Source organism: Myotis nattereri, assembly GCF_964212035.1.
Source record: "Myotis nattereri genome assembly, chromosome: 12".
Taxonomy (NCBI): Eukaryota; Metazoa; Chordata; class Mammalia; order Chiroptera; family Vespertilionidae; genus Myotis; species Myotis nattereri.
This window is the reverse complement of record NC_138087.1, coordinates 71278945-71294807: the sequence shown is the minus strand read 5'-3', so window position 1 is coordinate 71294807 and position 15863 is coordinate 71278945. Positions and strand designations below refer to the sequence as shown.

Here is a 15863-nt window from a genome sequence, read left to right as displayed (position 1 = left end):
CCTCCTGACTCATAGGTCAACTCTCAGCAACTGAGCCACACTGGCTGGGCAAAGATGGGCCTCGTAATACCATCATCTTGGGGTAAGGATTTTAACATACGAATTTTGGGGTGACAGAAATATTCAGTCCATTGCACATGGTTAGGGAGATGATTAAAAAAAAAAAGCAGAACAGGAAGAGGGAGACAGAATAGGGATAAGAAGGGACTGGAAGTCCTGTTAAACTTGAAGACATGCCTGGTAGGCGTGGGAGATCAATAAAATTGGCAGGATAAAAGATGATGGTCAGAGAGTGGCATGTTGGAACTAACAGTTCTTGCTGGGACAACATCATGTGAGGATAAAGTCCAGGTGGGACCTAGGATTGAGTGGCAGAGGTGCAATGAATGGAATGACTTTTGTTCACAGGAGCTGAGCAAGGTAGGGAAATGAGAGGACTGTTGGACAGGGCATGTAGGAGAATGATGAGAGCGCAGAGGTAGAAAAAGCTGTGAACCAACAGCTTAAGTGCTTGGAGAATCAGCTCCAGTTGAGGCAAGAAGATCAAGTCTGGATTGTATGTGACCTTATCTTTTGTGGAATGACTGGACTTCATGGACGTAAAGCGGAGTGGATTTTGTCTTGACAAAGTTTTTGGATGGAAGGGAGGCACTTACCTACCATCATTCCTCCCTAGCCTGTAGGAGGTTCCGGAGCATGTGGAGGAAAAGCTAACTTCTCTTCTCTTGGCATCTGTGATGAGTAGCTACCTCTGAGGTCAAACATGGCAAAGGTGGTGGCGAAAGGAAGCGAGACCTGAAGAGCATTTTTTTCAGCTGGAGATGTGAGCTCCACCTGGGGGCTGGTAGTCTCGAGTCTGAGGCCTTGATCAGTATGACTAATTACCAAGACCAGAATCTCCAATAATGATGTCACTTCTTCTAGGTAGCCTTTACTGACCCCCATGCACTGAGTTAGAAGACTCTATGCTGTGCTCTTAGAGCATTTGAATGAGCTCAACGCCTATCTCTAGTGTGGTTTCTTGCTAAATTACACCTCTCTCCTAGACCATAAGCTCCATGCGGACAGGAACCATGCCTGTCTGTGACCAGGCCGTGCCCAGCAGGTTCTGCGGGCTCTGGACCATAGTAAGAGCTCTATATACACCAATGGCATGAGGGAGCACGCTTTGCGGGCTGTAATAAAAACTCTGCGATACAGAGGGCAGGCTGGGTGGCATGGGGGGATGGAGAGAATTAAGACCCTCCAAGTTCCTTCTCCCCTCGGAGGCCCTGGACTTCAGAAATGTCTCACCCGAGGAGCAGCTGGAGTGACAGAAACGTTTTCTGAGGACCTAATATCAGTTCCAGATGTTTGCAGTCATGTCGGTTTTGTACCTCACCCTGTAAAACATATTTTCCTTACCACCCCCCCTCCATGCTAGCTGAGGGAGTGGGGCCCTGTCTCCAATGACATCACCTCTCTCAAGTTGGTCCAGCGCAGGCAGACAACAGGCGGGCGAGGGCCTCTCTAGCTTCCCAGACAAAGCGTGTGGTTCGGCCGTGGCTGTGCTGCCTGAGGAGCTGTGTGTAATTTCCACAGGACTTCATACACAGCCCCAGTGGAACTGTTCTCTTGGCTGCTGCTGCCATCATGCTCTCAGCTATGGGGGGGTAAGAAGGGTGTGGGCTCTTGCTGCCCCTCACCTAAAGTTACTCCCCACTCAAACTCACCTCCATAGCTGCTCCCCTTCAATTGAGAAGGTCCTCAGTCTAAGGTCTAAGATAGGATGGTGGGCATGAGGGGGGCTGTGTTTTAAGTGGTAGACTGAACTTAATGGAAACAGGGAGAGAGAGGATTTAAAGTGGGACTGGGATAGAGGTGTCTTCTGATCACTCTGGATATTCTTTTTTTAAAATATATTCTTATTGATTTTAGAGAGAGGAAGGGAGAGGGAGAGATAGAAACATCAATGATGAGAGAAAATCACTGCTCAGCTGCCTCCTGCACACCGTCCCGTCCCTCCCTCCCTCCCCCCGCCCCACTGGGGATAGAGTCCACAACCTGGGCATGTACCCTGACTTGGGCTTGAACTGGGACCTCCTGGTTCATAGGTCGACATTCAACCACTGAGCCACACCGGCTGGGCTGGACAATATGTGTGATCCAGATCTAGATGAGTCCAGATGAGCAGCTTCTACTTGAGCCAGCTTAGAGACAAAAAAAACAGGAAAAGACAGGCTGCCACATAGGCAGGAGGTGGCATGGAGTGAAAAAGACAAAAGAAGAGACAGAGAGAAAAATTTAGAGAGGAGACACAGGAAGAAAGAAAAAGAAGGAGGTGGCGGAGAGTCAGGAAAGGAAAGAGAAAGGAAGGATGAGAGATGAGAGTTGCGAGTTGGCAGGAGGAGGGCCTGGTGCTGATCATCTGGGGAGCAGACCATCAGGCTCCCAGATGCCAGGACAGCAAGGGGCACTGACCAGCGCCAGGAGTGGCTGCCTTCCGTGCAGAGCGTGGGGGATGGTGGAAGGGCCTGCCCCCTCCAGGAGGGCCAGCACAGCCGGCTCTCCTCCCAGCCCTGAACCAAACAAGCTGCAGCTTGGAATCCCCTGGTGGGAGAGAGAAGGCTCTGATTTTGAAAAGATTAAAGAAAAATCAAGCAGATGACCAAGGAAATGCAGGGGAATGTAGTGGGAGGTTATCGCGTTGGTGAGACCCTTCCCCTTCTCGTCTCCACTCTTCTGATCCCTACAATGAGGAAATGCCACTCAGTGGCCAGGGTCCTGCTACCCTGAGCTGTGGGGTTTCTCAGAAGCCGGCATATGTAAAAGCAGTGATGACAAAGAGCCCTCCAGCTGGCATCGGTGGCTAGATACCCCATCCTGCCTCCTAATTTCTATCTGCCTCTCGGTTTATTCTCAACCAGAGCCAGCCACATCGGGGGTAATAGGACTGGTAGAGAGAAGGTTGGGCTTGGGGGGAGGGGGAGAGCAGGTCAAGAAACCGAAGCCCCTCTTCTAGCTTGACTCTACCACTAAATCATCATGTGTGTGCCCTCTGGGTAAACCCCTCCCCTTCCTCAGCCTCCCTCTCTATAGGTCAAAAGGGATTTGGAGTCACTCAATCTGCTTGTGCCACGGTCCCTTCTTAGTCCCGCCCCCGCTGTGTCTACCCCTGCCCCAGAGGCTGAAACCCATGTCAATTGCTCTGATGAGGCCACGCAGAAGAACCAAACGTCTGTTTTTAATACTGATGACAGATTAGCATGCAGGGAATTCAGCCACCACCCCCCACCCCCCGCCACCCCCCAAACAAGCCTCATTTTGCTCAAAAACAACTGGAACAGGAGGCTACGCATGCTTGGATTTCCCAACAGAGTCCCAGAACCAACATGGCAATGGCTGCTGTGAAGGAGGCAAAGTGGGCACCAAACCAGGGGGCTGGGAGCAGAGGGAGGATACAAGGAGAGAGAGTTAGTGTTTCAACAGCTAATTCCAAACGCGTGGAACAGATGGCAGCCATAAAGTGTGTGCTCCTGTGCTCGTGTGTGTGTGTGTGTGTGTGTTTGTATGCATGCATATCTGTGCACACGCACACGTGAGCTCACGAATAAATAAACAGTTCCAGTACTGCATTCGGCTGCCAGCAAAAATCCCGGAGAGATCAAAGGAAAAAGACCGCATTTCCCTATTCTGGCCTCACCTGGCCAAATGTGTGAGTAATCCTAATTCTCTATCCAAAACAAGTCTTGGACCTTATTTGTTGTTCTCTTCCTAACATTTAAATTTCCTTTTCTTTTTATTTTTTTTTAAATTCAAGAAAATGAGAAGCAATTAAAATCTACTAGTAACTGTTTTGTGCCAAGAACTGTGCTACATTAGATGCTCAACGTCGCCTGGGAAGTAGGTGGTATCTTTCCTGGCCCACGGAAAGGGAGTTGAGACCTCGGAAAGATGCTGACTGGTCCTAGATTTCTCAGTGAGATGTGGTGGAAACTGACAGCAGAAGCCAGCTTCTCTGAAGCCCATACTCCTTCATTAGGCTTACATGCTCCCAGAAAAAAAAAAAAAAACTCAGTCAAATAAGCTGAAATCCTTGAATTTGGGTCAGGGACAGTATCCAGATGGTTGAGACACTAAAGATGGCACAGAAGTGCCTGGCCAGTGTGGCTCAGTGGTTGAGCATCAACCTATGAACCAGGAGATCACAGTTCAATTCCAGGTCAGGGCTCAATCCCCAATAGGGGGCATGCAGGAAGCAGCCGATCAATGATTCTTTCTCATCATTGATGTTTCTATCTCTCTCTCCCTCTCCCTTCCTCTCTGAAATCAATTAAAAAAAAAAAAAGATGGCACAGAAGCAAAGATGTGGGTTTTTTTTTCATATTCCACCCCCAAATCTTCTACATATTTTAGAAGGCCTACTATATGCTCAGCTAGTCTCTAAAATTACATAAAACCCCATAGGACCACAGAACACTCAAAGAATTAATGTCAGAGTTGGAAAGTTAAGACATGGATATGCCTACAATTCAATTCGGTGAACACCGAACATCTATGTATGGCAAGCACTGTGGGAGGATCCCAAATTATATATTTTATAATAAAGTGTTGAATATCCATGTACTTTATTATACATGTCACTTTTGCATCATTGTAGAGGTGAAAAATTATAAGTTGACCCATAGTAAATTGGGGACCATCTGTAATTTTGGGCTTAGAGCTATTCTTTAAAGACAACTACGCACTGAAATACTGGATAATAGAGAGAGTGAAAGTCAAGTCACACAAGGAATTGTTAAAGGAACTGTAAGGATGAAGGCAGACACTATGTCATTATCTCTAAACTTCTGAATGACAGCAGGGAGGAGGAGGGGTAATATCTGTGGGAGGTGACTCCAGGCCAAGAAACTAAAAGGAAGTAAGCTTTATTTGTGTCAAAAAAAGAAAAAAGGAACTCTTAGATCACAGCAACTGCTTTTTTGGACTATCAAGAGGAAGAATCTTGGATTTTCCATTTCTGGACTAGATGGAGAAATGGGGACTAGAGTTCCTTACCTACTACTATGGGGTCATTCCGGTTGCCTGCGCCTTACTGAGTGATCTTTGGTAGCTTGTGGATTTCAAGGCATCTGTCCATGTCACATAAGTTATAAAATGTACTGGCAAAAGTTGTTTGTGACATTCTGTTATTATCTATTATGGAATTCGTAGTGATATCACTCTCTCATCCTTGACATTGGTAATTTGTCTTATCTTGCTCTTTATCTCATCAATCTGGCTAGAGCGTTATGTAATTTACAGCCTCAAAGGGTCAGCTTTGGTTTCATTGATTTCCTCTAGTTTCTATTTCATTGATTTCTATTCTGATCGTTGTTATTTCCTTCTTCTGGCTCACTTAGGCTTCGGTTTGCCCTCTTTTTTCTAGATTTTTAAGGTGGTGGCTGATGTTATTGATTTGAGATTTTTCTTATAATATAGGTGTTTCCTCTAATTACTGCTTTTGTGACTTACTGCAGAATTTAATAAATTGTATTTTTATTTAGTTCAAATACTTTAACATTTTTATTTTGTTTTCTTTTTTGACCTATGGATTTTTTAGAAGGTTATTACTTAGTTTCTAAACATGTGAGGATTCTTCAGATATCTTCGATTACCGATTTTTTATTTGATTCCACTATATTAGAAAACATATTTGTTTTGTGAGTTTAACTATTTTACATTTCTTGAGACTGGTTTACGGCTCAAAATATGGTTTATCATTGTGTGCAGTGTCCACTCTAAAATAATGTGGAGTGTCTAGAAATGCTAATTAGATCTGATTTCTTTTGTCCTCTTGTCTAATAATTTAGAGATTGGTATTGAAAACTCTGACTATAATTATAGATTTATCTGTTTCTCTTTGTAGTTTTATCAGTTTTTACTTCATGCATTTTGGAACTCTGTATGTGTGTGTGTGTGTAGCTTTAATTGTGGTCATTGTGGCTTCTCAGCATAGTAAGAAATATTGAACATGATTAACATGTTGTGTTCTGGGGATGGGCAAACATTTTCACTCTAGGGCCACAATGGGTTCTTAAACTGGACCGGAGGGCCGGAACAAAAGCATGGATGGAGTGTTTGTGTGAACTAATATAAATTCAAAGTAAACATCATTACATAAAAGGGTACGGTCTTTTTTTTTTTTTTTTTTAGTTTTATTCATTTCAAATGGGCCGGATCCGGCTCGGCCCTAGTTTGCCCATGGCTGGTCTAGCCCCTCTGGGGAAGGTGGGGGTGCAAGAACTTCCCCTCCTCCACAGGCTCTTCCTGTGGCCCGTGGTCCCACTGCCCTCCAACTGCAGCCCTCACATGAGCCATTTTGCATAAAATACAAGTGAAAAGGTCTGAAGGTAACATACCCTGGTTATGCACAGGGCTTTGTGGAGGGAGACCGCGCCCCTGCTTCCTCTCAGCTGCCTCCCGTCACTGGGGGACAGGGACAGACAAGAGGAGCAGGCCTCCGTGTGCCCCAAACGGGGAAGTGTAAAATGGCTTTATTGGTGAGGCAGTAACCATCCTGCCCACATTCCTGCCATCTCCTTACTGCCCATAGCCTGCGTTGTGGCAGATGATTTTGCCCACCTGCAGGCTAATATGTGTTCTGAGCACGTTTAAGGTAGACAAGCTAAATTATGATGTTTAGTAGGTTAGGGGTTTTAAATGCATTTTTTTTTAACTTAGTATATTTTCAACTTACAATCCATTATAAGTCGAGAAGCATCTGTACTTCACTGGTGAATTCTATCAAACAATTCAAGGATAAGTACTACTAATTCTAACCAAGCTCTTTCAGAAAACTGAGAAGGAGGAACTATTTAGCAATTCATTTTGTGAGGCCAGAAATACTCTGATAGCAAAACAGACAAAAGCACGCATGACAAGGAAACTATAGGACAAAATCCCCCAGGAACACAGATGCAAAAATGCTACAGAAATTTTAACACATTGAGTCCAACATTATATAAAAAAGGATAATGCATTGTGACTATGTAGGGTTTACTTATTCCAGGTTCCTTCATCATTTGAAAATCCAATGATGTAATTACCATATTAACAAACTAAGCGATATAAACCATACAGCAATAGACACAGAAAATGAAATAGACATTTCTAATTAAAATAGAACAGAATGAAAACCTCTCAGCAAACTAGCATTCAGTCTTCCACCCTCGAGTGTGCTGTTACATAAAGAACAGGCGCTGAGCTGGGAGGACCACAGGCCGGGGGTGAGCCTGGCTCCCCCATGCTTTGGGTGTGGGAATTTGGGACAGTCACATACCACTCTGGGATTCACTTACTTAATCCTAAAAGAAGGGTGGTCATCATTCAGAGGGTGATATTAGCAAAATGGTGCCATGGGAATTTCCAGCACTCATCCCCACCCCTACCTCCACCCCCTCCCCTTCCAACCATCCTGCCACGCCCCAGAAATATCCATTTGAACCACTATCCAAGCCCCAAAATACTTTCACAAGAATTAAGGTCTCCAGGCAAAGGGTTGTAGCACTTGGGTAAAGTACAAAAATGAAAAGATGCATTGAGGAAGGTAGGAGAGATAGAGTCATATCACTGCCATAACCGCTCCCCAAGCTGGGACAGCCGGTGCAGAGAGAAACCCTTTCCTGTGGAAGAGAAGTGAGCACTCGACTTCACCGAAGGCCGCAGAGCAGCCCCACCCCAGGCCAGCCTGGCCCCCTCGGCTGTAGGTGGCTCCTACAAGGTGTAAGCTCCTGCGAACCCAGGCCCCTGCGAACCCCAGTGGCTGCTGCTTCTCATGGCCCCAGTAGCACCAAGGCACCAGGCTCCCAGTAACCCAGGCCCCCAACCTACCCTGGTGCCTTCTAGCTCCCATGGCCTCAGGTGGCCCCTGTGGCCCTGTCTCCTAATCAGCTCCCATAAATCCAGGCTCCAGACAAGCACCCTTGAACCCAAGCTCCTGGCTGGGCCCAACACCAGGGTGACTACCACAGACCCAGGCTTTTGACCCAACTCAGCACCAGGCCCCCGGAATAAGTTGAGAGCACCCCCATGGCCCCAGGCTCTCAACCTGCCCTAGAGCCAGCCCTGCCAGGACAGACCCAACCTGTAGGATGACATAGCTCCTTGGCCGTGTCACACTTTGAGAAGAACTCGGAAAGCGCTCTCAATTACAACCCTGTGCACACTCATAAGGGCCACATTGCTCATCTTCTTCTGCATGTCTGAATCTTTTGCAAATCCCTCTTCCCCAGCACTACAGACAACTATCTCAGCACATCTCACTAGATAAGGCAATTCCTTGAATTTCTTTATCTCAGTCCCAGCGATAACGTATTTACAGAAAAGGCCAAATCCTCTTCTGAATTAACTAACCCTTTAACAGATGACATTGAGGATCCAACTCAGAATCAGAACTTCTTTCAAACCACAATTTGCTGTCTTTCCCTTCTGAAGTCATACCAAAAAAAGCACACAGGTGTGGGTGTGGGTGCTAGGTGATAATCATCAAACAATGAAATTCCCCAATGTATTATCAGGTCACATGACGCCAAATCTTCCAAGGCTTTAGAAACTCCCAGTTTCCCTCCTCTGTCACACTGTCCTAACCTTAGGGGAGGTCGTGGGCTTCCTACTTACCTGTGTAGAGGTCCGTGTCTGTGTACTCATCCACCTTCTTGTGCTGCAGAATATAGTCAGAGACCTTGGTCCCAATTGCCGGCTGAACATCCACCCACTCTAAGGAGACCACGGTGCTGGAGGGCTCCACGGTTGGGGACAGCCGCAGCCTAGAGGGGGTGACAGGCAAGACTGTTAGTTTGCCAGTTGGCGTGGGCTGGGCCCCAAAAGAGTCTGCATGTGCCAAGATTAAAAGCACAGGACTCAGTCTGGGTTAAACCCTAATTCAGCACACCACCAATACTTTGATGAACATAGGCCAGTGGGCAAACTGCAGCTCTCGAGCCACATGTGGCTCTTTGGCCTCTTGAGTGTGGCTCTTCCACAAAACACCACGTGCGGGTGCGCACATACAGTGCAATTGAAACTTCATGGCCCATGCGCAGAAGTGGGTATTTTGTGGAAGAGCCACACTCAAGGGGCCAAAGAGCCGCATGTGGCTCGAGAGCCGCAGTTTGCCGACCACGGAAAATGCTTTAGATCTTGGCTTCTGTTTCCTCGCCCATAAAATGGAGCTAAGAAGAGAGCTACCTTTCAGAATTAATGTGGAACCCCGTAAATTAATCCGAGCACACAGTATGTGCTCACAGGAAGGTCACTGGCCTTCTGTTTGTTTAAACTATCTTCTCAGTGATGCCTCATTGTCCAGTCAATTGGCAGCACCTTCAGACACAGTGGCTTTCCACCTCTCTGTCATCTTTCATCCCACAATATATCAACCAACTCTTTCATATCCTTAAATCAGCGCTCCCTCACAGAGGCAGGCATCCTGGGGAATCCTTCTATGAAGCAAGAAACACTAACAATGACTGAAGATCAGAACTGCGAGGGTCCTCACAGAGAGGGGAGGACATTCTCCCATTTGACAGATGGGGAAAGTAAGGCCCAGGAAAGGGAAATAATTTGCACCAAGTGTCACAGCCAGCTAGGGACAGAACCATGATGGTGACTGCTTGTCCTCAACCCGGTGTCTTTCCACTACACCACACTCGCTCTTTAAGGACCACCCTACAATGCAATTCTTCTCACCCCATGGGGGTGTTATGGGACTCTGGTTCCCTCCCCTATGTGGGCTCCCATCCAGCTCACCTATGCTCCTCACAGCGCTCCCCCTCTTGATTGCACGCCTCCCTGCAGATGCCTGTCCTTCCCACCCTCCGCATGGATTTCCTGCATCGGGACTCTCACACACACACTTCCTTCTCCCGAAACGTGATTCTTGCCTCCCATCCAGACCTCCTGACTTCCTCCCTCCCACCCCCCCTCCCCCCGCAACTAAAGCACCCCCACATCACTCTCTCCATTAGCACCTCTTTGTTTTGCTTTCATGTGTTTACTTAATTTTTTAAAAGCTGTATCTTATTTTCCTGTTTTTGCTTTGACATCTCTCCCCCTCACTAAATGGTCAGCTCCCTACGTTTCCAGTCTGTGCCTGACTCATCAAGTCCTCAGTATCCGGCACGTAGCAGGTGATCAAACATGATCATGGACTGAATGAATCTTAGAAAAGGTTCTACACTTTCTGCATCTCAGTGGCCCCACTGTCCAACCCAGGAGATGACAAAGCAGCAGTCAGCACCCAGCGGACCTTTGCTGAGTGGCTGAGCCAAGGAAGGAATGAAGGACCAAGTAACATCATTAAAAAAGCACACGCTGCCATATCAGTGCCGACCCTGAGCTGGGTTCTGCCCTGCCAAAGCCCCCTGCTTTCTTAAAGGAGGAGGCAGGCCCCAGAGACCCCAGCGATCTGGTGAGGTACCCTGGGAACAGAAGCAAGTCCTGGTCGGGACTGTCAGGATAGGGGTGCGAGGCCATGAAAAGGGGTGACTGACGGAGGAGGGGCCATACATACGTACACCGGCTGCGGGAGAGGGCTGCAGCTGGGGAGCCCACTGGCGTCGAAGGCGCTGAGGTCACACCGGCACCAGTCATCGATCACATCCCCTTTCCCCGAGCACCAGTAGGAGCTCATCAGCGCGCTCCTGAAGGCCTGCAAGAAAGGAGGACAGAGGAATGATGACGGCGGTCCTGGAGACTTGACGTGAAGATGCCCATGGCCATGAGGCGCCGGCCCACATGTAAGAGCAGCTTCCTAGGTACAGGATAGCATCTGGTGCCTACATTGCCACCTAGCACACTACCACCAGGTCTTCCCATTCTGAGCCATCCTCTACCCGGCAGCCAGAATGTTCACTGAGACGGGATCCAGAGAGAACCTTCTCTGGGCCTGGCACTGTGCCTGCCTGAACTTATTTCATCTTTACTACTGCACACGGTTGATATGTATTGTTATAATGACTAGAGGCCGGATGCACGAAATTCGTGCAAAAGTAGGTCTTCCTTCCCCTGGCTGCCGGCACCAGCTTCCCTCGCAGCCCTGGCTTCGTCTGGAAGGTCGTCCGGTGTAATTAGCATATTATGCTTTTATTATTATAGAAGATCATTATGGTTGTTTCCCATTCTGCAAATTGGAAAACTATGGCACAGAGGTCAGAGAGGAGCTGGGATCTGATCCAAGGCAGTCTGGCTCCGGGCCCTGTCCTCTCAAACACCTTGCTACACTGCCTCGTGTAGAAGTCTGGCCTCCCTGCTCAGTCGCCTTCGGAGGCTCCCCGTGGCCCTCAGGGCAAAGCCTACACTCCTCGCTCCAGCTCCTGACCAGCGGCCCAGGCTCACCTAGCACCACTCCCCTGACATTCCTTTGCATGCTACCATCCACCATCCTGCAACCACTAACATCTCCACCAACAGTGAGTTCCTGCCCATGTGACTGTGCTCCTAATCAGGAGACGGCAAATTGTTTCTGTAAAGGGCCAGACAGTACATATGTTTGGCTTTGTGGCTAGGTAGTCTCTGCTGCAATTACTTACCTCTGCCTTTGTAGCACAGAAGCAACGCAAGCAATGCTTCAAATAAATGGGCTTGATTGTGTTCCGATAAAACTTTATTTACAAAGACAGGCAGCAGGCTACATTTGGCCTGCGTGTCAGAGTTTGCTGGCTCTTGTGCTAAATGATGACCAATGTTCTATTCGACTGCAATGTGCTTTGTGGCCTTTGTAAAAACATTCTTTTCTCTCTGGTGTTTTACTCTGCCACCCCACCCGGCCCCTTGTATGCTATCTGGCAATTCACTCTTGTTTTATTGACTTTTCTTTTTTTGAGAGAGAGAGAGAGAGGAAGAGAGAGGGAGAGAGCGAGAAACATGAATGTGAGAGTGAAACATCCATCAGCTGCTTCCTGCACCCCCCTACAACTCGGCCCACAACCCAGGCATGTGCCCTGACCTGGAATTGAACCAGCATCCTTTCTGTGCACAGGATGACGCTCAAGCAACTTAGCCACTCCGGCCAGGGCCCAATTCACTCTTTTGGTCTGAAGTGAAACATTCCTTTCTCTGGGAACCCCTCCTTGGCTTTCTTCAGCCTGGGATCATGCTCGTCTCCTAGCTTCCGTCACGCACCAGACCCCGCCGACCACCACCTGCCCTTGCTTGTCTCACCCAACACATTTGGGTCCCACCAAGGGCACGGGCCATGCCTTATTCATATCAGTGTGCTCAGCTATTCAGTCATATTTATTGGACAAAAGAAGGGACGCTGAAACACTCATCAGGAGACTCTGGCTCAGATGTACTCACACTTTAGTCACCCCTTTTCCACTGATATTTCAGGCACTGGGGCTTCACGCTGTTTCACAGCTCTTTTTAAACCTCGGGGCTGTGGCTCAGCTGGTTGAGCGTCATCCGGTGCACTCAGGCTGCCAGTTCGATTCCCGGTCAGGGCACACACCCAGGTTGCAGGTTGGATCCCCAGTCAGAGTACTCGGGGTGCATCTGGGAGGCAACCGATCAATGTTTCTCTCCCTCTGCCTTCCTTTCCCTCTACAATCAAGAAAAATATTCAAAAATAAAAAATAAAGGAAACTTAGGGCTTCCAGAGAATGTTGATCTCTTCCACGTTTGCCAGGTAGCAAACTATGTTTTCTTTCTTCTTTCCCTCCTTTTTATTTTTTTAACTTTCTGTCCACTTTTTAAATGAAAGCTTCACACTGCCCATAACCAAGGTGTCACTTTTTCCATGCTGCGCTGTTCCAAAGACTCAAGCACAGCACGTGTGTGTGAATGGGCCTGGGTCTGCCTCCTGAGCGACCCGGAACACAGATCTAGAAGGAGAAGGTGTGTACACGCACGCTACTGGGTAAGCCCCGTCACGTTTCTACGGTACCTGTGATAAGGAGGCTCGTTATTCCTGCCACATGTAACCCATATCCCTTCCTGGGGTACAAACAAATGATCTAATTTCTCTTGAATTAAGAGTAGTGATCCAAACAAACAAACAAAAATAGGGCTCCCAGTTATATTAGAATTTCAGATAAACAACTTTTTTTTTAGTGTAAATATATCCCACCCAATGTTTGCATATCAGGTATGTGAGCCAGGATCTGGCGCATAGCAATAGCGCTGTTCCCACCACACGTCAGAAGCTGTGTCTGTTCTCCCACCAGCATCAGAGGGGGCCCTCTTCGAGGACTGCAACCAGATGGGATGGCATGCGGTCCTGCTGCCTGACAGGCTGTTTGCTCCCTCCCTCGGCAGCTCCCCCCTCGCTGAATTAACGCGCACAACTGCTCATGGCTGGGGATTCTCTAACATCTCCAGCCAGCAGGAAGGGCTCAATTACCATAATGGTGCAATCCAGGCCCTGGTGAAAGTGACGCAGATGGTAGGAGATTGCCTGAGACTCCAGCGAGAGGAGGAGAGAGAGAACATCCTGTTTTGTTTGTGTATGTGGTTGTGTTTTTGCATGTGTGGGTGGCTGTGTGTGTGTGCCTGTGTGACTGTGTGTTCTGTACTCAACAGTCACTGGAGCTTGTAGAAAACAAAACAGAAAATCTCTCTGGACTCTGTTTTACCATCCAAGCAGCTCTTGGGAAGAAATCCTGTCTGTTGAGTCTCCACATCCACTGGCTCCTTCCCAAACCCTGAGGAACAGAACGAGGACGGGTGCCGTGGCCAGGCGAGCCCTGGACAGAGCGCGCACATGCCCTGGTAAAAGGCCGACATCAGACAGGGAGCCCTGGCGGGGCAGCGGAGGCCAGCGCTGTGTCAGCGAAGGCTCCCGCTCTCCTTGCGTCTTCAGCCCTTGCGACACTCCATTCGAATCCAATTCGCTCTCAGGGGAGGAGAATCATAGCTTGTTCCAGCTTCGGGGGGGCTCTGCAGATCATCTCATCTAATGTGTTTTTCTGATCTAGATACAGTGGCTCAGAAAGACTGGCGGGCTGGTCCAGGGTAACAGAGCAACTCTGTGAGGAAACCACTCTTCCTCCTTTTAATCCTCAAACATTGTCCCTGGAGATGGGTGTCCATTCAGGGATGAGCATGGAGGAGTGAGAACTTGAACGGGAATCCATCTGAATCCTGGCACTTCTGACTTTCCCAGGTCACACAGGAACTATACGTGCCAAGATTTCATCCCAAACATCCTTTTCAGCAGCCCTGCTCCCATCACGTGCTCATGCGTTGTTTGTGTGTATGTCTGTGTGTGTTCTCTGAGGGGAATGAAACCTTACACGGGACGCGTTGTTGACTCCTGGCTTTTGAGTAAGTGAAGGGACTTAAGAAACAAATCCTGCACTTAATACAGGGCTGAGGGCTTGATTTACATGGCCATTGGTTTTCATAACAAAGGGGGTTTGCATTTCCACTACTTGTAAATGCTTCCAACTTCTGGCTAATTAGCTAGCAAACCGAGCTGGGCAGGAGGAAAAACGGCCACAGAAATGTGAAGCAATCAAAATAAAACTAGGATTTATTTTTCACTCTATTGTTACTTCCCTATTTGAACTTGCATAAATTAGTCCCTTTCTTGAAGCCTCGATTTCTCCATCTGCAAAACGAGGACACAGAAGATAGATTTTCGAAGGTTTAATTAAGTTTAATAAACATTCGCTCCAAATCACGCGGCTGCCTAACTGCTGAGAAAGGAGATGAAAAGTCCCAGTTGCTGACTTCAAAGGACTCATGGTTTCATGGTGAAGACAAACACAATTACAATTAATATGGTTCAAGTGCTATGAAGTAATAACACACACGGGGCTGTGGGGATACACAGGAAGTGGCCCTTCCAGCTCTAAGAATGTTGACGATGTCTTAGGAATCTTAAGCTGTAACTAAACATTCCATATTTGAATAAGGTACTTGGGGCCATGTAGATAGAATGTCACCAAGCCTGTGACTTAAATTCCATACTCTACACTTACAATAATTGCATATCCCACACTAAAAATTATACTCAGGCGTTGACACCAAGTCTGTTGTTTTTGATATTAAGATGGTTCTGGTTGGTATGATCAGAATGATGGCCTGAAGCCCTCACTCAAAGCTTAATGGGTTTTATTAGCCACATAATATCGATCTTACGGCTGCCCAACCCATTGTAATTGAGGTGAAAGGCCTTCTAGAGACAAAGTTATCATTACCTTGTTACCTCTGACTCCCATTTAGCACCTAACACAGTACCTAGCAGATAACATATGTCAGTCAGTATTTGTTGAATTGAATTAAAAGTTCACAGGAATGTTGAATGAAATAAACCAATATATAAATGATTACAAGCAAAGGAAATATGTGTGTTGTGTGTGTGTGTGTGTGTGTGTGTGTGTATGTGATCCTCTTCTTCCCCCAAATTACTTGCATCTCCCATGTCAGTGAACATCACCCCCATCACTGGACCTTAAGACACTGGACATCAATTTGGTGCCTCCAGCCAATAATGGAGCACCAACCTGGGCTCCTTCCTCTTCTCATCGCATGTCTTAAAACCAACCTCTCCTGCCCGGTCCCACGTTGTCTCCCCCGCACAGGTCAGTAATGCCTCTTCCTTAGGCAACTTGTCTCCGGGCTTTCTAAAAAACGCTTATTCCACCCCCTTGCTCAGACTCTTAGGAAGTTCCACCATCATCTGGGTCATACCTCTGACTCTTTAACCCAACTTTCAAAGCCCTTTGCTTTTCATCCTGGGGCTCATCTCCTGTCTTCTCCCCACTGCGCCCACTCTGTGATCCAGCACATACCATCTTCTTACAGTGATGCATTGTTCCAAACCAAGCCTTTAATCAGAATGCGCCTCCGTCTACAATGACCGTTCTCCACTTATTGCTCCTTGCTGAACTCTGGGAAACTTC

At 47.6% G+C, this 15863-nt stretch overlaps 1 protein-coding gene across 2 annotated transcripts in view; it reads right to left on the bottom strand.

Annotated features, from left to right (window-relative positions):
• The window catches only part of ASTN2 (astrotactin 2), a gene marked incomplete at its 5' end in the record, with an annotated part of 643478 nt that overhangs the window by 132042 nt on the left and 495573 nt on the right, over positions 1–15863 (bottom strand). For both annotated transcript variants that reach the window (XM_081102944.1, XM_081102945.1), the window contains 2 exons: positions 8638–8786; positions 10533–10666. In XM_081102944.1, the coding sequence (XP_080959070.1) occupies positions 8638–8786; positions 10533–10666 (283 nt within the window). The remainder of the gene's footprint in view (positions 1–8637; positions 8787–10532; positions 10667–15863) is intronic.